We start from the raw sequence: 25,616 nt of genomic DNA on the forward strand, positions 1-25,616 counted from the left end.
CTACTGTTACACAAAAGAAGAAAATGACAACAGTAAGTAAAAAAGACTGGTTTCTCTACTACTAGCTGATAAACAAAGGTACCAAGCCTCAAGCCTGCTTCTCTCACTCTGCCCAACATCTGATTTTCAACTACTTATACAGATCACATCACAAGAGAAATCACTAAATGTTGCAGACCGATCACGGGGTAACAAAAGCAGTGACATGATTTTTAAATTAATCTCTACTCATTGCTTCATAATTATGACATAAAATAATACATCTTTACTTACTTTGTTCCATCATATACAATGGATTTTACTTGACCACACTGTCTAAAGACTGACTGTAGCTGTTTATAGTATAGGAAACCATAGGGAGGAATGTTCTTCAACTGTCACAAAAAATAAAGTTAATATTGGCACAATTTAAAATTTTTTAATGGATTATGCATTTAACCAGAGCCTTGGAGTATTTGCCTTCTCTAATATTCAAAAGAGATGTAATATTTATATCTATAGTAAATGCCATCAAAATTGTGATGTTATTTTGAATAAAGGTAGATTTGTATCTAGCAATTTATTTTTACAAATAGGCACCCCAAAGTTCCAAGAATTTGCAATTAATGATGCCCTGCTTCCTCCAAAGTAGTGCTAAATAGTATTCTAAATAGACCTAAGGACAGAAAACCAAAAGGAATAGTTTAACTTCAGTGTAAAATGTGTTAGACAAGTATTTCTGCATACAGAATTTTTTTTTCAAAAGTGAACTGTCAGTGGCTTAGTTTTACCTCACACCTCTTTTTTTCTTTTAGATTTGTTTTGCAAAATATGTACAGTGAAATGCCTATGCCCTTCCCTCACAGAAAAACCCAGAAGACCCACTTTGATCAGGAAGCAGAACTTAAGATTCATTTGTACAGTACAATGGTATTACTCAAGCCAAGCTACTTAACGTTAATTCCATTCTCTCGCTTTGTACTGGAAGGAAGATAGAATTCATGTCTTCCTTGCTCTCCTTATGACTATGCCCAGTGTGCAGGCTATCATAAACTGAGGATATCAATGGAATTCCATTATCTCCTAAGATTTTCCATATGAGTTAGTATTCCTGATAAATCAGAATAGCGCATGAATATAGTTATCATATGTGACTAAGACAGCAAAAGAAGCGGCTGCTTGCAACAAGAAATTGTAGTACTTCTCACTCTAAGCTGACAAAAAATTGGGCTATGAGCAAAATCAGAAAAGTTACATTTAGGTAAAAATAACAGTGTCTCAGACTACACTGAAAGCTTGTCTCTATTCCATGAATTTGCTGAATGGGTCAATTCTTTGGTGGCTAAGCAGCAAAGCATGTGGAAATTCATTCATGTGTACACTGTTGTGCATCTTGCTTTTCCCTAACAATCTAGTCTGAGGTTTGCATTAGCAATTTTTACCCTCTTTGAGGCACATCAGGCTGGAGGTCTGTCTTCTTTAACGCACAAATAAGCATACAATTTCACAGTTTCACTTTTTTATTACAATAATAGCAAAGCATGGTGACAAGTACATAAAACTTCCTAACATATATCTGACCTAGTATCTATGTATTTATGAACCATTTTTAAAGTTTATTGCAGCCATTTCATATTTGCATTTGTTCACTGGACAATGTAAACAAGACTTAGAACAGAAAAATGCCTGGAGTGCAGCATTTATAAGTAATCCTAAAGCAAAAGATAGGCATGTGATGCGTGTGCAATGAGGAGAGATTACTGAATAGTAATATTTAAATTACTGGCTCCAAGGGTTTATTTCATAAATACTTATGAACAAGTACCCTGGACAGTCGTACAACATGTTTTAAACCTATATCAAAGTGAGTGCTGGTTGGTCACAGAAGACCAACATTCAAATGCTCAGAACCAGTCCTTAACAGGAATTCTTTCAAAACAGTCCACCTACACAGCAGGTATTAAAACTGGGAGGCTGGAAGAGGCGAGGAGTCCTTCTGTATAAAATCAAAGCACAGGCAATTATCCCTCTTCTGTTGCAAGAGAGAATGAAACTTCAAAATATCACCCTCAACACTGAAATCTCACGTAATTAAAATACACAGTAGATTACTCACTGCCTTAAAACATACCATTACAATGGTTTTAGAATCTCCACCAGCCAGCTCCTTCACAGCAATTTCTTCATCACATTGTCCAAAAGTAAAATAGTTTGGGTAGAAAGCACCGGCCATTACAACCTGAAATAAAGTCAGTAAATATTTTGCTAAAATGCAACACATTGTATTTAGTTCCTGTCAATGGGTCATATTTGCCTTTCAATGCAACTTTAGAACAACTATATTAATGAAAGCTCTGGTGTATGGCTAGCCCCCCTCTATGGGAACAACTGTGAAACATAACATTTCAGTTTAAAATTACAAGGGGGAGGGGATAGCTCAGTGGTTTGAGCATTGGCCTGCTAAACCTACAGTTGTGAGTTCAATATTTTGAGGGGGCCACTTAGGGATCTGGGGCAAAATTAGTACTTGGTCCTGCTAGTGAAAGCAGGGGGTTGGACTCAGTGACCCTTCCAGTTCTATGAGATAGGTATATCTCTACATTATATTATTATATAAGGCGCAGATTCCTAAAGAATGATTTCATAAAAAGGGATTCGCTTCTAGAATAGTTTCAATATTTTAGTATTTATATAGGTACATACAATCTATTCAAATTATGAAAATTAATTGGCATTGTGGGCAATGCCCTGTGTCTCAATCACCACATAAAATATTCTTGACATCCACAGTTGTCACGAAATAACTACATGAACAGGGTTATGTAGAGTACATAAGACTCACTCACTTTACACTAACAGTATTCACATTAGACCTCAAAGCGTTTGATGGCACAGAACTGAATTAAAATTTCACTGAAGACTAAATAACGGGTTGTCTTTCACATCACCAGTACCTATCTGAAAATAAGCTCATTCCCTATCAGCCCAGAGCCAATGTCACTTGACAAAGAACTGAAGAGGTTATCTGCACAAAATTTGGAAGTGATCCAAATTCTTCAGTAACTACAGAGCCAATGAAGGTCCAAATGTGGCATCCCACAGAGGAGTAACGCAGCCCACTCCTGGACCTTTTAATTTGCTAAAATTTTTATTTTTATTCTCTACCTCGAGAGTGTCCTTCCAAACTAGTTTATTTTTATGACAAAGATTAATTTGGACAGCCACAGCAAAAGAACATCTCATCAGATTTTATTTTGATAAACTGTCAGAAGTGAAGGGATAGCCACAGAGCCACTGATCCATAAATAACAGCAACATGAATTACATCTCTATTTTCTACATTAACAAATCAAAAAACATATGATGATCCCATATGAACTGGGATATAAAACTAAAAGGAGAAAAAAACTGAAACATGATGGACACTTGTTTGTATTCGAGTGTAAAAACCTTTGCTCCAAAGAGTTTAAAAACAAGTACAACAGATGCTGCTTAATAGCAATCCTGATATTAGCAACTTCCAGTTAGTGACAATATGTAGCTAAGAACCAATCCCATTCCATTAATATCAATGTTAACAGGATTAGAATATAAGCAATAGCATGGTGATTATTAGCAACTTTTACTTTTGGGGAAAATCCCCCTGTGTCATAAACAGATAGCTAAGGGTTAATGTTCTTTTACCTGTAAAGGGGTAACACCAGTAACCTGAAACACCTGACCAGAGGACCAATCAGGAAACAAGACTTTTTCAAATCTGGGTGGAGGGAAGTTTGTGTGTGAGTTCTTTGTTCTTTGTCTTGTGTCTGTGCCCTCTTGGCTATGAGAGTGATTTTTCTATCTCCTGGCTTTCTAATCTTCTGTTTCCAAGTTGTAAGTACAAAGATAGTAAGACAATAAGGTTTATATTGTTTTCTTTTGTATTTACATGTGTGTAGTTGCTTGAATGTGTTAAATTGTATTCTTTTTGGATAAGGCTGTTTATTCATTTTTTTCTTTTAAGCAAATGACCCTGTATTTGGCACGTTAATACAGAGAGACCATTTTTATGTCCTTTTCCTTTCTTTTTTATATAAAACTTTCTTTTTAAGACCTGTTGGAGTTTTTCTTTAGTGGGGACTCCAGGGAATTGAGTCTGCAGCTCACCAGGGAATTGGTGGGAGGAAGAAGTCAGGGGGAAAATCTCTTTGTGTTAGATTTACTAGCCTGACTTTGCATACCCTCTGGGTGAAGGGGGGTGGGGCAGAGATTAGCTCTCTCGGTACTGGTGTTTTCCAGGACTGGAAACAGGGAGGGTGGAGTCCCTCTGTTTAGATTCATGGAGCTTGCTTCTGTATATCTCTCCAGGAACCCAGGGAGGGAACACCTGGAGGGGAGGAGGGGGAAGGGAAATGGTTTATTTCCCTTTGTTGTGAGACTCAAGGAATCTGAGTCTTGGGGTCCCGCAGGGAAGGTTTTGGGGAGACCACAGTGAGCTAGGCACTGTATAATCCCTGGCTGGTGGCAGCGTTATCAGGTCCAAGCTGGTAACTAAGCTTGGAGGTTTTCATGCTAACACCCATATTTTGGACGCTAAGGTCCAGATCTGGGAAAAATGTTATGACACCCTGCCTCAGAATTTCTATGCTTCCCTGCAAAAAATGTCAGGGAAGCAAAAGGAAGCCACACAATAGGGTTGGGAGTGACCCTGGATAATATTTGAGGGAAGACTGTCCCCCCAGAGGTGAGGCATGGAGGGGGAACATGGGGTTATGTACCACTGCCCCCACCCCACTTCATTTCTGCAAGTGCAGAGCTTCCCAGCTTAAGGAGGATGCATCTCAGCTCTGCTGACTCTGCAGATGAATGCCACCTCCTGGGTCCTAGTGCCAGTCATGCTCCCTTTCTGTGTGCTGGGAGCCTTCTTGTTTTCTGTGCAACAGTGAGTGCTCGCAATGGGGCTGGGGAAATGAGGGAAGGGGGGGGTGCCATAAACATACTAGCATAAAATCCCTCCTTACCTATAAAGGGTGAAGAAGCTCAGATAACCTGGTTGGCACCTGATCAAAAGGACCAATAAGGGGAGAAGATACTTTCAAATCTGTGGGTGAAGGTTTTTGTTTTGTGTTCCTTTGTTCTCTCAGAGTCAGCAAGAAACCAGGGCAGGGAAAATCATCTCCCTAAGCCATATCTGAACTAAGCATCTAATATTGCAGAAACAGTAAGTAACAGTAAGGAAATGCGTTAGATTATCTTTTGTTGTAGCTTGTGAATTTTCCCTGTGATAAGAGGGAGGTTTATCCCTGTTTTTGTAACTTAAAAAGTTTTGCCTGGAGGGGAAATTCTGTATTTTGAATCTTTATTACCTTGTAAAGTTATGTTCCATCCTGATTTTACAGAGGTGATTCTTTTATCTTTTTTAAAATAAATTCTTATTTTAAGAACCTGATTGATTTTTCATTGTTCTTAAGATCCAAGGGTTTGGGTCTGTGTTCACCTGTACCAACTGGTGAGGATATTACTCTCAAGCCTTCCCCAGGAAAGGGGGTGTAGGGCTTGGCGAAATAATTTGGGGAAATAGGACTCCAAGTGGTCCTTTCCCTGATTCTTTGTCTAAATCACTTGGTGATGGCAGCATACTGTTCAAGGACAAGGTGAAATTTGTGCCTTGGGAAAGTTTTTAACCTAAGCTAGTAAAAATAAGCTTAGAGGGTCTTTCATGTGGGTCTCCACATCTGTACCCCAGAGTTCAGAGTGGGGAAGGAACTCTGACAGAGGGTGAAGGGAGGAGGCAGAGGGTTGGAAGAGTGGGTGGACTAGAGCAGGGGAAGGGGAATGTGGGGGGAAGGGGAGGAGGATGGGGCATGGGGCAGTAGGAGAAGGGGATGAGATGGAGAAGAAAAGGAGACAGGAAAATCACGGGGGGAAGTGGGAGCCTGGCATGCAGCATTCCCTCGGCATCAGCTACGACTCTCCCATTAAACAGGCCCTACCCCGACAAATCTCCCACCCCACTGAGCCCCAACCAGCTGCACCTGGACCCTCACCCCATCAAGCCCCACTCCCCCAGCACCTGGAACCCCCCAATGAGCCCCTGTGCATCCAGCTCTCCCACTGAGCCACCTGCACAAAGAAACCACTCACCCCACATCCAGATCCCCACACACTAAGCCTACCCACACTTGGATACTGCCGGGCCGAGCCTGCCTCCTAAGACCTGGTGATCCTGGCGCAGAGCTCCGAGGTGTCTCTGGGGCACGCCCGGCCTTTGCACTGTGTCAGGGTCTGGTTCAGCTTCACAGCTGAGTCCCTGTACCCGGGCAGTTGGGGGCTTCAGGGTGATCTCCCACATCAGTGCAGCCAGTGGCCTATGCTCCCCACTGTCATGTTGGAGCCACATTTATTTGACAAATACAATTGGCAGAATTTTAAGAATACTGTGTACATAATTTTTAGGCGCAGAATTCCCTCAGGAATCAATTTCTCTGGAAGAAAGGCACCACCTGCAGGCAGGTTTGTGAGTCTGCAGCCCCAGAAGGAAGCAATGGGATGTGCAGAGACCTCCTGCGGCAGGTTTGCAAGACTGCAGCTAAGGAAGAAGCGCTGGGACATGTCTTCTCTGGCTGCAGCCCTGCACACAAGGACCACTCAGGAGATAAAGGGCTCTGGGCTGGGAGGGCAGAGCTATGGGCAGAGCAGTAGCAGGGAGAGGGGCTGCAGCCCGAATGCCGGAGCTACACCACACATCTCCCTTCATCTTCCACACTGTGCTCTGTGCTGGGACGGTACACAAGGAAGGAAGCACAGGGAGGGGTACAGGCATGGTCCCACTGTCCCCACTTCCTATAGAAAGCCCCAGCATCTGGACTGCAACCTTGTCCCACACCTCAGGTGCTACCTTCCCTGCAAGCAGGTTTGCAGAGCTGCAGCCAGGAAAAGCACCTCCCAGTGCTTAATTGCCTGGTTGCAGCCTCACAAACCTGATTTCTGCTTATTAGCAACTGCCAGATAACTTTTTGCTGGCAACCGAGTCAATGCTAATAAGTATAAATAATAAGTATAAATTACTGTACTGTAAATTAAAGTATTGCCACTCCAAAAGAAAAATCAAGAAACCAGCTATGTATATTAATCCTCCTACCTGCAAAATGAAGCGCTGTTTGTATATATATTCCTGATCCATAACAGGTGGTTGAGTATTAATATACATGTTGAATGATTTTACTCGATTCTTCAGCTCTTCAAACAATTCAGCCACCTGAAATTTTAATTCTAAGTAAGGATAAACTGATTAAAACCCTTTACAAACACAAATAAGAAATATATAAACCTGCAATAGAAATTGTCCGTCAAACTGGGGAAGCTCCTATCCATTTTTGTAGGAACCACAGACAAGAATTTCATACAACATATTATTGTTGACTAATATATGCTGTCTAGCACATTAATATATAACATTATAGGTATTAATACATATATAAGTGCAAATAAGCACCAATAGCATTAAGCACAAATATTCTAAAAGTGATAGAGTTTAAACTGGCCTATATCAGAATCTTGTTCACTTATGCTAAGTATCTCATACCACCTTGCATTTGCTGAAGTAAGCATCTGGAACAAGCAGATAGGAAACTTGCCAAAATCAAGATACATTTCATTCTCTATCTTAGTACCAGATAGGGATGTAACTTCCTGGACCTGTACCTGGAGAGCTATAATTCAAAACAAAGATAAGGAAGGAACAGAACAACAAGGTAGAGAACTTGGACAAACTGATGGTTGGATTTTAGGGACATGTAAAGAGGGAGGTGTAATCTGTAAAATCATCATATAAATAGTACCAGCTGAAACGTATACCTTGGGGAGCACACCTTCTGCATACGGTGAATGTAACATAGCTGCATGGGACTGTTCTTTGGAGACTGGAATCGTACAGAATTTTTTCCAATAGCATATTACTGAACCTGACTGACATTGGTTATTTGGGCTCTTGAGTACATTTTGTAACAAATCAAACTGTGGTCAAGCAGTTGACTATACAATTTATCAACACTATTCTATAAAATAAATATTTCTTCACACCGGCTTAATATCTCTACTCTTAGAAAGGCTGTCCAGCAATCCCTATTAAGAGATTTGACCACCTGGCCCCAGAGGGAAAAGAAGACGGTTACTCACCTTTGTAACTGTTGTTCTTCGAGATGTGTTGCTCACATCCATTCCAGTTAGGTGTGCGCGCCGCGCGTGCACGTTCGTCGGAAACTTTTTACCCTAGCAACTCCAGTGGGCCGGCAGGTCGCCCCCTGGAGTGGCGCCGCCATGGCGCCCAATATATATCCCTGCCGGCCCGCCCGCTCCTCAGTTCCTTCTTGCCGGCGACTCCGACAGTGGGGAAGGAGGGCGGGTGTGGAATGGATGTGAGCAACACATCTCGAAGAACAACAGTTACAAAGGTGAGTAACCGTCTTTTCTTCTTCGAGTGATTGCTCACATCCATTCCAGTTAGGTGACTCCCAAGCCATACCTAGGCGGTGGGGTCGGAGTGAGAAGTCGCGGCATGGAGCACTGCAGTTCCGAAGGCCGCATCCTCTCTCGACTGCTGGACCAGGGCGTAGTGGGAAGCAAAGGTGTGGACCGATGACCAGGTCGCTGCCCGACAGATTTCCTGGATGGGCACACGGGCCAGGAAAGCCAGCGACGACGCCTGCGCCCTGGTAGAATGCGCAGTCACACGGCCCGTAGGGACATGGGCCAAGTCATAACAGGTCCTGATACAGGACGTAACCCACGAGGATAACCTCTGGGAGGAGATAGGAAGCCCTTTCATACGGTCCGCTACCGCCACGAAAAGCTGGGGGGATTTGCGGAAGGGTTTGGTCCTCTCTATGTAGAACGCGAGAGCTCTACGGACATCCAGCGAGTGGAGCTGCTGCTCCCTGCCTGAGGAGTGAGGTTTTGGGAAAAAAACCGGGAGGAAAATCTCTTGGTTGACGTGGAAGGCTGAGACCACCTTGGGTAGAAAGGCAGGGTGTGGTCTAAGCTGCACCTTGTCTTTGTGGAAGACCGTGTATGGGGGGTCCACCACAAGGGCTCGGAGTTCCGACACCCGTCTAGCTGAGGTGATAGCTACTAGAAAGGCAGCCTTCCAAGAGAGGTAAAGCAGGGAGCAAGTAGCTAACGGCTCAAAGGGGGGCCCCATGAGCCGGGACAACACCAGGTTAAGATCCCAGGTTGGAGCAGGGGGACGGACGTTAGGGAATAACCGTTCCAGCCCCTTAAGGAATCTCGACACCGTCGGGTGAGAAAAAACGGAGCGACCGTCCGCACCCGGGTGAAAGGTGGAGATAGCTGCCAGATGGACTCGCAACGACGATAAGGCCAGACCATGTTCTTTGAGGGACCAAACATAATCTAAGATTTCGGATACCGAAACTTCCATAGGGCGGAGATTTCTCTCTACGCACCAACAGGAGAAGCGTTTCCATTTTGCCGAATATGTGGCTCTTGTGGATGGTTTCCTGCTGCTCAAGAGCACCTCTCTCACAGGCGTGGAGCAGCGCAGCTCGGAACCAGTTAGCCACGCAGGAGCCACGCCGCTAGGTGCAGCGACTGCAGGTCTGGGTGACAGAGGGACCCGTGGTCCTGGGTAATCAGGTCCGGATGAAGGGGCAGGGGAACTGGGTCGGCTACGGCCAAGTCTAGCAGCATGGTGTACCAGTGCTGTCTGGGCCATGCCGGGGCCACCATGATAACACGAGCCCTGTCTCTGCGCACCTTCAGGAGGACCTTGTGAACCAGAGGGAACGGAGGAAACGCATAGTACAGGTGGGTCGACCACTGGATGAGGAAGGCATCCGCTATCGACCCCGGCTCCCTGCCCTGAAAGGAGCAGAACGCTTGGCACTTCCTGTTCCCCTTGGACGCAAAGAGGTCCACCCGGGGATAACCCCACCTCCGGAAAATGGAGAGAGCGACGTCCGGTCGAAGGGACCACTCGTGTGACAGGAAGGATCTGCTCAATCGATCCGCCAGCGTGTTCCGTACTCCGGGAAGGAAGGAAGCCTTGAGGTGAATGGAGTGGGCTACGCAAAAGTCCCAGAGTCGTATCGCCTCGAGGCACAGGGAGGAGGACCTGGTGCCGCCCTGCTTGTTGATATAATACATGGTCGTCGTGTTGTCCGTGAACACGGCTACACAACGACCCTGAAGCTGATGACAAAACGTTTGGCAAGCAAGGCGGACCGCTCTCAACTCCCTCATGTTGATATGTAGCCCCACCTCCTCCTGGGACCATAGGCCCTGCGTCCGCAGGGTCCCTAGGTGGGCCCCCCAGCCTAGATCTGAGGCATCCGTTGTCAGGGATACCGAGGGCTGAGACGGGTGAAAGGGAAGACCCGCACACAATACGGACTGGTCCACCCACCAGCCGAGGGAATCTAAGACCTTCTGGGGGACTGTGATTAACATGTCTAGCGGTTGCCTTGGTCTGTAATGACTGATAAGCCACAGCTGGAGAGGCCTCATGCGGAGCCGAGCGTAGTCGGTCACAAAGGTGCACGCCGCCATGTGGCCTAACAGGGTTAGACATGTCCTCACTGACGTCAACGGGGCTGACCGCAAGCGTTGAACGATCGCCGCCATGGTCTGGAACCGCTGCCGAGGCAGCGAGGCCCTGCCCACAGTGGCGTCCAGGACGGCCCCGATAAATTCCACCTTCTGAGTGGGCCTCAGGGTGGACTTGTCTGTGTTTATCAAGAGGCCCAGACTCGCAAACATGCCGGTGATCACGCGGACATGGCTGTACACCTGCTGTTCCGACGTGCCCCGAATCAACCAATCGTCCAGATAAGGGAACACGTGGACACGGTTGCGCCGAAGATGCGCCACGACAACTGCCATGCATTTTGTAAACACCCTCGGGGCCGTGGACAGGCCAAACGGGAGGACCGCAAATTGATAATGACGAGCCCCCACAACGAAGCGGAGGAAGCGTCTGTGGCGTGGCCAAATGGCAACGTGGAAATACGCGTCCTGCATGTCGAGGGCGGCGTACCAGTCTCCCGGATCCAGGGATGGAATGATGGTCCCCAGGGATACCATGCGGAACTTCAACTTCACGAGGTATTTGTTGAGTTCTCGCAGGTCGAGGATAGGCCTGAGGCCCCCCTTGGCCTTGGGGATCAGAAAATAGCGGGAATAAAACCCCTTGCCTTTCTCGTTTTCGGGAACCGCCTCTATAGCTCCTTTGCTGAGGAGCGTCTGCACCTCCTGCCGAAGGAATTGCTCGTGAGAGGGGTCCCTGAAGAGGGACGAGGAAGGAGGGCGGGAAGGAGGGAACGAAACAAACTGCAGGCGGTACCCCGTCTGCACCACGCTCAAGACCCAGCGGTCCGATGTTATTTGGGACCACGCCGGGAGGAAAAACGAAAGGCGGTTGGAAAACGGAGGGGAAGGATCCGTAGGGGAAACTGTTACTGCGCCCTCGAGCGCACCTTCAAAATGAAGGCTTAGGACCAGGCGGGGGTTTTGAGGAGCCTTGGTTCTGCCCCCCTTGGTTCCCCGACTGCCTGCGCCTCCCGTTCCTGCCGCGGCGCCTGTAAGGGTCCTGCCGCTGGCGGAACTGGGAAAACGGCCGACGGTGCTGCTGTTGTTGCGGCCTAAAGGGTCTACGCTGTGTCACGGGGGTGTGCATCCCGAGGGACCGCGCAATGACCCGGTTGTCCTTTAAGCTCTTAAGTCTGGGGTCTGTCTTATCGGAAAACAGGCCCTGGCCTTCGAAAGGAAGGTCCTGTATCGTGTGCTGGAGCTCTGGCGGAAGGCCGGAAACCTGCAGCCAGGAGATGCGACGCATCGTAACTCCTGACGCGAGGGTACGGGCAGCCGAGTCCGCAGCGTCCAAGGAGGCTTGCAAGGCCGTGCGCGCGACCTTCTTGCCTTCGTCCAAGATGGCCGTGAACTCTTGGCGAGCATCCTGTGGCAGCAGCTCCTTAAATTTGTCCACTGCCACCCAGGAGTTAAAGGCGTATCTGCTCAGCAGGGCCTGTTGGTTAGAGACCCTGAGCTGCAGCGCCCCAGCCGAATACACCTTACGGCCAAGGAGGTCCATCCGCCTGGCTTCTCTGGATTTGGGGGCCGGAGCCTCCTGGCCGTGACGCTCCCTATCGTTCACCGATTGCACTACCAGTGAACCGGGAGTCGGGTGAACATGTAAATATTCGTACCCCTTAGAAGGGGCCATGTACTTCCTCTCGACTCCTTTCGCTGTCGGAGGGATGGAGGCCGGGGACTGCCAGATAGTATTGGCATTGGCCTGAATGGTCCGTATAAACGGCAGGGCGACCCTGGTGGGAGCATCGGAAGAGAGGATGGTGACAATTGGGTCCTCTATCTCCGAGACCTCCTCTGCCTGCAGACTCAGGTTTTGAGCCAATCGCCTGAGGAGGTCCTGGTGCGCCCTGAGATCCAGCGGGGGGGGACTGTTGGAGGAGGTACCCGCCACCGCCTCATCCGGGGAGGAGGATGATGAGACCCCAGGCACAATAGTGTCCAACTGAGGGTCTTCCTCAGCCCTCGCCTCTGTCTCCGGAGCCCCAGCGGAGTCCTGCTGTTTGGACCCTTCGTCCCCTTCCGGGGAGGGAGGGGGGCGAGACAAGGAGGCTTCAGGGGCCCTACGCTCCACAGTCGCCGGCCTAGCAGGGAGCTGCTGGGGGCCCTGGGCCTGATGGTACGCCCAGGGTGTCCAGAATCCCCACTGTGGGGGGCCTTGGTCCTGCAGCGGCGGATCAGCAAACAGCGCCGCCTGCCGGTCGGTGCCCAGCGCATAGCCGCTGTCCGTCTGGGAGGACACGGACGGCTGCCTGGAGGGCCACGGCGGGGCCGACCCTGGATGGTACGGGTCTGCGCGGGCCGGCACGGAGGATCGTCTCGGTGCCGGGGACCGGTGCCGGGAGTCATAACGGTGCCGGGATCGGGACCGGGATCTGTCACGGTGCCGGGCGCTGCTTCGGGACCGGGATCTGTCACGGTGCCGGGCGCTGCTTCGGGACCGGGATCTGTCACGGTGCCGGGCGCCGCTTCGGGACCGGGATCTGTCACGGTGCCGGGCGCCGCTTCGGTGCCGGGACCTACTACCAGCTCGGTGCCGGGAGATCGACCGGGACCGGGACCTGCCACCAGCTCGGTGCCGGGAGGTCGAGCGAGATCGGGACCGGGACCTGCCACCAGCTCGGTGCCGGGAGGTCGACCGGTGCGGCGAGTAGCGTCGGGACCTGCTCCTGGAGTCGCGGTGCCGGTGTCGACTGGAGCCTGACCGCGACCGTCTCGATGCCGACCGGTGCCGCGAGTGCGACCGGTACCGCTGAGGGGAGCGGTGCCGGGACTGCGAGCGGCGTCGGGATCTGGAGCGCCCAAGACGTCGGGGCCTGGATGGCGAACGACTGTCCGTGGGCGGTGCCGACATCATGGGCTTGCCTCTGGACGTGACCCGCACCGGAGGAACCGGGGGTGGCGGCCGAGTAGGCTCCGTCAGGGCAATAAGGTCCCGAGCCGAGGCGAAGGTCTCCGGTGTGGATGGGACCATTATCTCAACCCCAGATCTCATGGGGGAGCTCGGCGGCACCGGACTCAACAGACCCGCCGGGCCCGGAGTCAACGGTGCTGACGGTGCCGGCGGCGCCGCGGCCGATGTCGAGGCCGGGCGTTCAAGCCGGGTCTGCCTGGCCGGAGTATTAGACTTCGACGGCCTAGGCTCTGATTCCGGTGCCGGAGAAGGTCGGTGCCGAGGAGTCTTCTCGGTGCCGGAGCGATCCGGTGCCGGTGCCGAAACCACGGTCTGCGAAGTCGACGGGTCAAGTGCCGCCTCCATTAGGAGAGTTCGGAGCCTCTGATCCCTCTCCTTTTTTGTCCTCGGCTTAAAAGCCTTACAGATGCGGCACTTGTCAGATCTGTGCGATTCCCCGAGGCACTTCAGGCACGCTTCGTGGGGATCGCTGGTAGGCATGGGCTTCTTGCAGGCCGCACACTGCTTGAAGCCTGGCGAAACAGGCATGAGCCTGGCGCCCGGTGCCGGGAAGGGCTAAGCCCCCGGCAAGAAACTACTTAACAGCTATTTACTAAACTATCTACTTAACAATACTAATTAACAACTATATATAGAACTAGAGATAAGCGATAAACAAGCGATAGAAACTAGGAGAGCTAGGGACGTGGAGGACAGCTATGCCGCGCTCCACAGTTCCAACGACCGACACGGCGGTAAGAAGGAACTGAGGAGCGGGCGGGCCGGCAGGGATATATATTGGGCGCCATGGCGGCGCCACTCCAGGGGGCGACCTGCCGGCCCACTGGAGTTGCTAGGGTAAAAAGTTTCCGACGAACGTGCACGCACGGCGCGCACACCTAACTGGAATGGATGTGAGCAATCACTCGAAGAAGAACATGGAGTTCCATCTCCCTGATTAACAATTCAGATCCATCCTCCCAGAGAGCTCTCTATAATGCAAAATTCCCTAGCTGAAAAGTACATCCATTAAGCACAGAAACAGAGGAAGAAGAGCTGAAATAACCTTTGACACGAAGGTTTTTGTGCTCTCTGAAGAAAGTGTTTTACGCAATGGTGAGAGGTCAGCCTGAATTTCCTTCTGTTATCCAGGGCCTGGTCTACACTATGCGTTTAAACCGATTTTAGCAGTGTCAAGCCGATTTAACACCGCACCTGTCCACACTACAAGCCCTTTATATCAATATAAAGGGCTCTTTATATCGGTTTCTGTACTCCTCCCCGACGATAGGAGTAGCGCTAAAATCAATATTACCATATCGGATTAGGGTTAGTGTGGCCGCAAATCGACGGTATTGGCCTCCAGGCGGTATCCCACAGTGCACCACTGTGACTGCTCTGGACAGCAATCTGAACTCTGATGCACTGGCCAAGTATACAGGAAAAGCCCCGCCAACTTTTGCATTTCATTTCCTGTTTGGCCAGCGTGGAGCTGTGATCAGCACAGGTGACCACACAGAGCTCATCAGCACAGGTAGCAATGCAGTCTCCTGAGAATCGAAAAAGAGCTCCAGCATGGACCGCATGGGAGGTACTGGATCTGATCGCTATATGGGGAGAGGATTCTGTGCTAACAGAACTCCGTTCCAAAAGACGAAATGAAAAAACATTTGAAAAAATTTCCAAGGCTATGATGGAAAAAGGCCACACCAAGGACTCCGTGCAGTGCAGAGTGAAAGTTAAGGAGCTCAGACAAGCCTTCCAGAAAACCAAAGCAGAAAACGGAAGGTCCAGGTCAGGTCCAAAAACATGCCGCTTCTACGCTGAGCTGCATGCAATTTTAGGGGGCTGCGCCACCACTACCCCACCACTGTCCGTGGATTCCGAGGTGGGGGTTGTAATCTCAACCATGGCTGAGGATTCTGCGGAGGAGGAGGAGGAAGAGGAGGATGACCTTGCAGCGAGCACACAGCACTCCGTTAGCCCCAACAGCCAGGAACTTTCTGTGACCCAGACGGAATTACCCTCCCAGCCCTCCCAAGCCAGTAGCCCAGACAGTGAAACCATGGAAGCGACCTCTGGTGAGTGTACCTTTGTAAATATAAAACATGGTTTAAAAGCAAGCATTTTTTAATGATTAATTTGCCATGAGGGCTTGGGATACATTCGCAGCCAGTAAAGTTACTGGAAAAGTTTGTTAATGTGTCTGGGGATGGAGCGGAAATCCTCCAGGGACATCTCCATGAAGCGCTCCTGGAGGTACTCCAAAAGCCTTTGCAGAAGGTTTCTGGGCAAGGCAGCCTTGTTCCATCCACCGTGGTAGGACACTTTACCACGCCATGCATGTAGCAAGTAATCGGGTATCACTGCATGACAAAGCCTAGCTGCGTATGGTCCCGGTGATTGCTGGCATTCAAGAAACATCCGTTCTTTATCTCGCTCTGTTATCCTCAGCAGAGTGATATCGTTCATGGTAACCTGGTTGAAATTCAGGAATTTAATTAAGGGGACGGAGATGGCCATTTTCCTACTGAGCTGTTGCTTAAAAAAAATCCTTCCTTGCACGTAGCCAAGCGGGGGAGGGAAGGAAGGATAGCACTGAGCTTTTTTGCGTTTGGCTAGCAGGAATCTTCCCAGCTACCAGCCACGCGGTGAGGGGTGGAGAGGGGGGTGATTAGCAGTGATCTTCCATGATACCAGCCATGTGGTGGGGGGAGGTAAAGCAATCATCCTAGAGAATTGGATGGGGGGGCTTGGCTTCTGCTGCTGCATGTTAACAGGAAAGAAGCATCAGAGGGCACTGTGTATACGAAGGCTGGAGAAGCCGAAAGACAATGGCTTACCATGGCTGCATGCAAGCTGAATTCTGATGCCCGGACCTGCGTCTGTGAGATCTGTAACACCAGAGCCGCAGGCACTCAATATTAAGATGCAAAATGCGACCTTGTAGAGAAATCACATGTGCTATGTAAGGTGAATAGTGTTGTTCACTGTGAAAGAGTATAACCATTGTTCTGTAAAATGTATCTTTTTTAAATACTTCTCTCCCTTTTTTCCCTCCCTCATGCAGCTGCACATTTTTCAAGCCTCCCTACTCCATCCTGAAGGCTCTCTCAGATAAGGTGGAGAAAAAAGACGACGCGAGACGAAATGTTCTTGGAAATCATGGAAGTAACCCGCAATGAAAGAGCTCATCTGAATGAGTGGAAGGATGTGGTAGCAAAGTACAGGAAAGATGCCAGTGAACGTGAGGACAGGAGGGACCGACGTGAGGATAGGAGGGACGCTTGAGATCAGAGGTGGCTGCAGGAAGATCTGAGGTGTAGGCAGGAAGATCAGCAGTGGCAGAATGCAACGCTGGAGCTGCTGCGTGATCAAACTGATATCCTCCGACATCTGGTGGATCTTCAGGAAGAGCAGCGGGGTCACAGAGTGTCGCTGCAGCCCATGTTTAACCACCCTCAGTACTCACCATGTTCCATATCTTCCTCACTCAGACGTGTAAGAATGCGTGGGGGAAGGCTTCATACACCCGCCCACTCCACCCCCGTGGACAGTCCAACCAAAAGGCTGTCTTTACATTGAAATGTGTTTAATGGCCTTTTCCTTCCCTCCTCTCCTCCTCCCAAACCACACCTGGGATACCTTGTCAGCTCTCTGCCTCTTTTTATAATTACTTTTTAATAATGAATACATGATTTTTAAAGGACAGTGACTTTATTTCCTTAAGCAAGCTGTAATCGAAGGGGAAGGGTGGGTTGCTTACAGGGAAGGAGTCAATCAAGGGGGGGGTGGTTCATGAAAGGGAAACAAACACAGCAGTCACACTGTACCCTGGTCCGTGATGAAACTCGTTTTCAAAGCTTCTCTGATGCGCACCGCTTCCTGGTGTGCTCTTCTAATCGCCCTGGTGTCTGGCTGCGCGTAATCAGCGGCCAGGTGATTTGCCTCAGCCTCCCACCCCACCATAAAGGTCTCCCCCTTACTCTCACAAAGATTGTGGAGCACACAGCAAGCAGCAATAACAAAGGGGACATTGGTTTGGCTGAGGTCTGAGCGAGTCAGTAATGTGCGCCAGCGCGTCTTTAAACGGCCAAATGCATATTCTACCACCATCCTGCACTTGCTCAGCCTGTAGTTGAACAGCTCCTGACCACTGTCCAGGCTGCCTGTGTATGGCTTCATGAGCCATGGCATCAAGGGGTAGGCTGGGTCCCCCAGGATAACTATAGGCATTTCAACATCCCCAACTGTAATTTTCTGGTCTGGGAAGTAATTCTGCTGCAGCAGTTTAAACAGAGCAGTGCTTCTGAAGACGCGAGCGTCATGAACCCTTCCTGGCCATCCCATGTGGATGTTGGTGAAATGTCCCTTGTGATCCACCAGTGCTTGCAGTACCATTGAAAAGTACCCCTTGAGGTTTATGTACTGGGTGCCCTGGTGCTCCGGTGCCAAGATAGGGATATGGGTTCCATCTATCGCCCCCCCCCACAGTTAGGGAATCCCATTGCAGCAAAGCCATCCACTATGACCTGCACGTTTCCCAGAGTCACAACCTTCGTAGCAGCAGCTTAATGATTGCTTTGGCTACTTGCATCACAGCAGCCCCCACAGTAGATTTTCCCACTCCAAATTGATTCCCGACTGACCGGTAGCTGTCTGGCGTTGCAAGCTTCCAGAGGGCTATTGCCACTCGCTTCTCCACTGTGAGGGCTGCTCTCATCTTGGTATTATGGCGTTTCAGGGCAGGGGAAAGCAAGTCACAAAGTTCCATGAAAGTGCCCTTACGCATGCGAAAGTTTCGCAGCCACTGGGAATCGTCCCACACCTGCAAAACTATGCGGTCCCACCAATCTGTGCTTGTTTCCTGGGCCCAACATCGGCATTCATTGGCTAGAACCTGCCCCATTACCAGCAGGATCTCCAAAGCGCAGGAGCCCGCGGTTTGAGAAAATTCTGTGTCCATATCCTCATCACTCTTGTTGCCGCGATGCCGTAGCCGCCGCCTCCTCCTCGCCTGGCTTTGCAGGTCCCGCTTCAGCATAGACTGCGCAAGAATGCGCGAGGTGTTTACAACGTCCACTATTGTGGTCTTGATCTGAGCAGGGTCCATACTTGCTGTGCAATGGCGTTTGCACAGTTCACCCAGGAAAAAAGGTGCGAAATGGTTGTCTGCTGCTTTCACGAAGGGAGGGGTGAGGCTGTACCCAGAACCACCTGCGACAATGATTTTTGCCCCATCAGGCACTGGGCTCTCAACCCAGAATTCCCAGGGGCGGGGGAGACTGTGGGAACTATGGGATAGCTACCCACAGTGCAATGCTCCAGAAATCGAAGCTAGCCTCGGACCATGGACGCACACCGTCAAATTAATGTGCTTAGTGTGGCCACGTGCACTCGACTTTATATAATCTGTTTTATAAAACCGGTTTATGTAAAATCGGAATAATCCCATAGTGCAGACATACCCCAGGACACTTGCCAACACAAAGGTGTGCATCTTCAGGGAGCCGTGGCAGTGATCAAGCACACAGCATCCTGAACTCAGTCAAGAACCCCATCTAGCTTTGCCTTAAGGGATAGCCTGGCTCTGCAACTATAACAGTGGGCAAACTTACTCTGCTAAAAGCTGAATGTTCTGTTAAGCTTTCTGTGAAGCTAGAAGACTGCTCATCACTTTCCTGTAGCCCCTGGAACTCTAAGTGAGCTTGGGTCCACCAAATAAGAGACATGTCTTACCTGTGCAACAATGCCCACTTAAGGTCTTCCCCACGCAATTGCTTTCTGAGGGAAGCAACTATGGAAATGCTGTCCAGTCGGACTATAATATAGTAGCCAACCAGGTATTCCTTCTGAACCAACAGTGCCCATCACACAGCATAACGTTCCAGGAAACTGATACTCCTGTGGATTTTTTTCTTGGACAACAACCCTGATCAGAAGTGCAGTCAAAATGGCTGCCTTAATAAATCCACATTTCTGGATAGGACAGTTAAAAATTGCAAACTGAAAAGTTAGCCAGTTTACTTTTTGAAGGCATGTTAGCACCCTGTGGGAGGATGCTGAAGTGGTTGGGCACACTGGACTTGTTAACCATTATGTCAACACGAACTTCTCTAGGGCTCATATGCAGCCTGGCCAAAAGGATGACATGAAACCATGTTTCCTAGAAGGCATTCGTGTGCAAGACACAAGCTCTTCCTGTTCTTCAACTGAAGATAATCTGTTGTCATCTCATCACATATTGTAATACCTTCCTTTTGGTACTGTGTTCATTATATAATTAAAATTTTCTGAAGTATTTAGTAATGTTTCCCATCCTGTTGGCTCTTTAAACAAACTCTTCTCCTTTCACACAATTTTATCCAGACGGATCCTTATTTTTTTCCAATATCTTTGCAATTTCTACCATTAAATACAGTCACACAGATGTCATCTTCATTATAGGTAGGACTGGCTGCATTGCTTATAGTTAAGATTGCCTAACACTTTGCACTCTAAGGCACTGTTTTCAGTCACTTACTTTAGCAAATTTGTAAATATTCAGGTTGAAAATGCCTGAAATTTTTTTCCTACAAAATTTCAACAAAAATAGTTCAGCAATTCCCAGGAACAAGGTTTTGGGGAAAATGTATTTTGGCCAATTCTTAATTAAAAAAACAAACAAACTTGCAATCATTTTAATGAGAATCTCTAGTGCCTCCACACTTTGGAGCAGGAACTTGAATACTGGCAGGTGAAAATCCACTCACATATGGCTGTCTAGGTTGGGATATTAGGAAACACTATTTCATTAGAAGGGTGGTGAAGCACTGAAATGGGTTACCTAGGGAGGTGGTGGAAACTCCATTCTTAGAAGTTTTTAAGGCCTGGCTTTACAAAGCCCCGGCTGGAATGATTAATTGGGATTGGTCCTGCTTTGAGCAGGGGCCTGGACTAGATAAGCTCCTGAGGTCTCTTTCAATTCTAATATTCTATGATTCTTCTGGTATCTAAAAACAGCTGTGAAACCTACGGGCAAACTGTGTCATCAACTTTTAGTTGCCGATTCATATAGAAGATAATAGTCTTAACAGCACCATTTATTCAATTAGCTCACATGATGGAAGCTTGTGGTTTCAATATAAATATTCCAACCCTGTTAATTACCCAAGTGTGAGAGTCGGGGAGTCAATATAGTCCCTTGCAGTGAAACGTCAGTTTTTTCAGTTTGCTTTTTTTAAAAAAAATCTAGGAAATGACATCCAAAAGACTAAGTAAAAAGAAAGCTGAGGTTGCAAAGTTAAGTACTCAAAATTAGGAAATGCCAGAAAGATCGTCCACGCAACCTTCATCCCACCCCCTTTGCATGTGTACATTATGATAGTACGTGAATACACAATTAAAAACTATGTTTCCCCACAGGAAAACATTCATTGCATAGGCTGGACTGTGGCCTGGGAACAAACTGGGGTTGTGCAGGGAACGAGGCTGCTGTCTTTTGGACTCTAACCTGGTTTGCTGAAGAAAGCAGGGGACAGCAGAAAGGGAAAGAACAGGTGAATGCAGTCCTAGAGAACTGGACTGTATCCCTGCTTCTGTCACAAAGTTCCCATGTGATGCTGGGCAACTCACAAAAACCAATTTTTTCTACAGGAAACATCTAACTCTGCATTTCTTACTTTCTGGGTGCTTAATTGGATATATCTGAGCCCAAATCTGGACAAGTGTTCAAGACTCACAGCTGCAATCAAACTCACTAGGTCCTGTAAGCTGAGCATAGGAAGTGCCAGAAAAATCATAGAATATCAGGGTTGGAAGGGACCTCAGGAGGTCATCTAGTCCAACCCCCTGCTCCAAGCTAGACCAATCCCCAACTAAATCCCCAAATGGCCCCCTCAAGGATTGAACTCACAACCCTGGGTTTAGCAGGCCAAGGCAAAAATGCTACGTAGTCTGAAAAATCAAGCTCTAGGCATCTCAATTTAGGTACCCAAATTTAAAGCACACAACAATTTTGTCCTTAATCTTTGTGCCTCAGTTCCACAGCTGTTAAATGGGGATGGATGACATCACCTCTCTTCAAAGTGATGTTGTAAAGATAATGATGATTTTGAAGTACTCAGATATTGTGGTGATGAGTGCCCTATAAAAGCCTATGAGGAAATTAATTCTACATTCAGGGCAGAATTTGGATAGTATGTGCACTAAGTACTGGGGCCACTCATTGAAAGAGGATAAAAAAATATTGAATTCATTCACTTAGCACCATCCATCCTATATGCTGAATGAAATTGGAGTTCTGTGGAAAAAATAGTATTTGATCATGTAATTAAAGACTATCATACAATATATGTATAATACCACCAATTTAAAGGTTGCACAGGCAAACCATTTCTGAACTATTGTGTGCTTAATTTTACAATCTTAATCTCCTAATATGTTACCTATATATTGCATTGGCTTTTTTTTGCTTAAACTTGCTTTTTCTTTATGTAAAAAATCTCTACTTTTTTCTTGGTTAATTTGCAGGCATTTTTGTCAGTGAGTTTAATTTTTTGAAATTCATTTTAGTAAGATGTTGCAATTCAATAGTTTATAACAAAGTGTGACAAATATGCAAACTAAATAAGTGTACTTTCATTTAACATTCACCACTATTCCTCATGGGATGGCTTACTATGGGAGCTTTCCCTTTTTACATGTTTTTGAACCTCATATTATTTCAGAAGTGCACTTTGCATACTGCAGTAAAACAGTACTCATGCTATGAGCATTCTGTGATGGAATCATGGTTGGCTTGTGTGAGAGTGTGTGTGTGCATGTGAGGGAGAGAGAACAAAGCAGTTGCCTAATTAGGAACCTTGCTACTAGCAAGTGTAAGTGGGCAAAGGCATGTTCGGCTAATCAAGGTTATTCAGGAGTTCTAATTATTTTTCACTCAGCATGCCACATTAAGCTTGAAGCACTTCTGTGATAAGCAGTTTCCATTATCCACTGGACTAACATTAGTAACACAATGCCATGCAACTTACCCATTTTAATTCTCACGATACAGTTCTGTTTGTTACATTTGTCCTAATAATCGTTTTTTAATTGCTCTAACGATAGAGCATAACGTTATATTGCATTGGAAAGGGCTACCCACAAAACTCCAACTCCAGCCAGTGTACTTCAGGTACCTGTATGATAAGTAAATCTTGGAGAAAGAGGTTCAGCACAGGCGTGTGTACGGGGTGTGCTTAACGTCTCAAAAAAAAGGTGGTTTTGCATTTTAATTTAATCGCATGATACGCTCTTTCAGTTTTAAAGTATGGATTGTTGTGTTATGTAATAAGCGCTGAATTGCATAATATAGATGTTGTAGAAATGTATGGAAAGCCCACGTTCGTTCGCAGCATGCGTCCTCACAACTGCAGCGCCACATTACCATTGGTCCTCCCCTCCCCCTCCGACTACTATTCTAGAAAATTCTTTGACCTATATCAGCGGCCACGTAAGGCGTGCCCAGTGCAGTGTCTACAGTGTTTGTAATCTGTCGCATATACTCTACTGAAATAGCTTAACAAGCCCATGGCTTTATGTTTTAATTCAATCGTATGATACCCCCTTTTAATTTTAAAATAGGGATCAGTTTGTTGTTAAGATAAGAAAAGGAGCAGACAAACTGAATTATAATGAATGTGCTGATAGTAGTGCAAATACCTCGGACTCCTCGGTTCAGAACTTACATGAAGATAATGTTGCCACTAGTTCCAGTGCGTGCAATAAACTGAGTAATGACCAACAGAAACAGACTTTGCCTCTTAGTTCAGGTCAGTGTAGTTCCTATTCAAAGCCATCAAACATTCCATCTGATGACCCGGTTTGTGATATTCCAAAAAACAGATTAGAACGCAGGCCTCGATTATCTAGAGGTCCTTATCAGCCTAGATTGAGCATGTTTCCTAGAAGTAAAATAGGGAATAAACAAAGAAGTTTTCATTCCGATTGGTATGAAAAGTACAGGTGGTTAGAATATAGCCCATCAAAGGACGCAGCATTTTGCTTTTACTGCCGTTTCTTCTCCTGTAATGATGCAGCAAACCAAGGTCACACTGATCCAGCATTTATGGATAAGGGACTCAAACTGGCATAGGGCTAACAAACGTTTTAAAAACCACCAACTGTCAAAATCTCATGCATTGAGCTGTTCTTCATGGTCAAGTTTTAATGAAGGGAAACCTACTGATGTATTGTTGGATGAGGGCAAGCAGGCTTATCTATCTAAATAAGAAGAAGAACGGTGCATGACCGGAGTGTAACGGAGCAACTGATTGACATTGTTCTGTGTTTGGCAAAAGGTGGGAGACCATGCGGGGGTCACAATGAAAAAGCTGACAGTTTTGAGAAAAGATTTAGAAATAAACCTGTCAATATGCTCCAAAAATATGATCCCGTAGCAAAGCATGTGCAACAATCTCCTCAAAACGCTACCTATCCGAGTAATAGCATCCAAAATGATTTATGTGCAACAAAAGATTGTGTCTTCACTAAATGGAAAAATGGTCTCAATAATTGCCGACGACACTACTGACTGTGGACACCATGAACAGATGTCCATTGTGGAGCGGTATTTTGACAATGAAAAACATAGTCCATTTGAACACTTTGTGTCTGTTCAGAGACTATTAACAGTTGATGCTCAGTCTATTTTAAACCAGTTAAATGATGTCCTTGGCATTCTTAAAATTGACTGGTCGTCACTGATGTCTGTCTGCTTTGATGGTGCAGCTACTATGTCTGGGTGTACTGCGGGAGTTCTGTAAAGAAAGAAACAGTGAAATACTCTACGTACACTGCTATGCGCACTGTTTGAAACTCATCCTAGTAGATGCATGCACTTCAAGTAAACAAAACAGAACTGTCTGATTTTTTTGGTGTTATTCAGACTCTTTATGCCTTCATGGAAGGGAGTCCTGTGCGACATGCAGTAATGGAGAAGATTTCACAAGAAGTAGAATCCCAGTTGAAGACTTTGAAGTCACTGTCAAATACAAGATGGGCATGCAGAGCAGAAGCAGTGGCTGCTGGAAAACAAAACTACTCCATCATTTTACAAGCTTTACAAGCGATTATTGAAACAACTCGCCTTGCTGACCCTAAAAAATTAATTCAAGTTCATCTTTGCCCTTCACATGATGCACCCTATTCTCCAGATGGTGGTAAAAGTGAGGAAGGCTCTTCAAGCTCCAGATCTCAACTTACTTACTGCAACGACAGGAGTGAAAAGCTTGCATAACTCTTTGGCTGTGATGAGAAATGGCTCAGAATATTTTCAATCTATTTTCAAGGACAGTTTGAAAATGTGTGTAGAGAATGATCTATCGATTCCCGCAGTTAAGAAGAGAAAAACATCCACTCGTATTGATGATGTGTTTGAGTCCCAGCATCACTTTGATACAAAAGAGGAGCAGGAGAGAATAACTTCATTTTACCCACTCCTAGACTCAATGATTACTGGCATTGACCAGTGATTTGAACAGGAGACTTGTGTCTGCAAAATTGTGACTGCAACGGGAAAACTGCTGAGCTTAGACGTTGGCAGGGATGAGATGAGAATCACTGGCAACAAATTTAAAGCGTCCCTGGATGAGTTGGAAGCTGAAGTCAGATTGCTTCGGGATTATGACGGATCTGTTCCTAAAGGCAGCACTACGAATACCACCAGAGAGTGGCTTGATTGGCTAAAGGAATAGGATCAGTCTTCCATGTTCCAGGCCTTTTACAAATCTATTCAATGCTTTGCAGTCTTACCGGTTACAAGCTGTTCATGTGAAAGAGCATTTTCAAAACTAGCACATGTAAAAAACAAATTGGAAGTACAATGTACCAACAGCGTCTCGACTCACTCATGATTTTGTACACTGAACAAGAATTGGATTCGTCAGTTAATTACAATGATGTGATTGAGGAATTTAAGTCCATAACACCTGGATAGCGACGTCTCATTCTCTAGGACAGAAAGATGAAGAAACCTTAATCTGTTTTGGTCAATTTGGGTTCTCTCATTATCTGGTTAAAGATAAAGATCATGAAAATTGACTGTATCTTTGTATACACCTGGTTATCACTAGAGCAAAAATTTGGTATTTTGTGTCTCATTTTTTAAGTTTGTATTTTTTAAGTAAAGTTTAGTTGT

The 25,616-nt window shown here is 47.0% G+C and overlaps 1 protein-coding gene and 1 long non-coding RNA gene across 2 annotated transcripts in view; one reads left to right on the forward strand and one right to left on the reverse strand.

Moving 5' to 3' along the window:
- The window catches only part of TDRD9 (tudor domain containing 9), a 148,558-nt gene that overhangs the window by 28,514 nt on the left and 94,428 nt on the right, over positions 1-25,616 (reverse strand). The window contains 3 exon segments of the mRNA XM_030558641.1: positions 274-374; positions 2,111-2,218; positions 7,100-7,216. Of these exon segments, the coding sequence (XP_030414501.1) occupies positions 274-374; positions 2,111-2,218; positions 7,100-7,216 (326 nt within the window).
- On the forward strand, positions 38-24,430 carry LOC115649747. Its single transcript, XR_003999901.1, has 3 exons — positions 38-49; positions 8,581-8,585; positions 24,366-24,430. It is a non-coding gene; the product is annotated as an uncharacterized LOC115649747 (long non-coding RNA).

This window comes from Gopherus evgoodei, chromosome 4 (genome assembly GCF_007399415.2).
Source record: "Gopherus evgoodei ecotype Sinaloan lineage chromosome 4, rGopEvg1_v1.p, whole genome shotgun sequence".
Lineage (NCBI taxonomy): Eukaryota > Metazoa > Chordata > Testudines > Testudinidae > Gopherus > Gopherus evgoodei.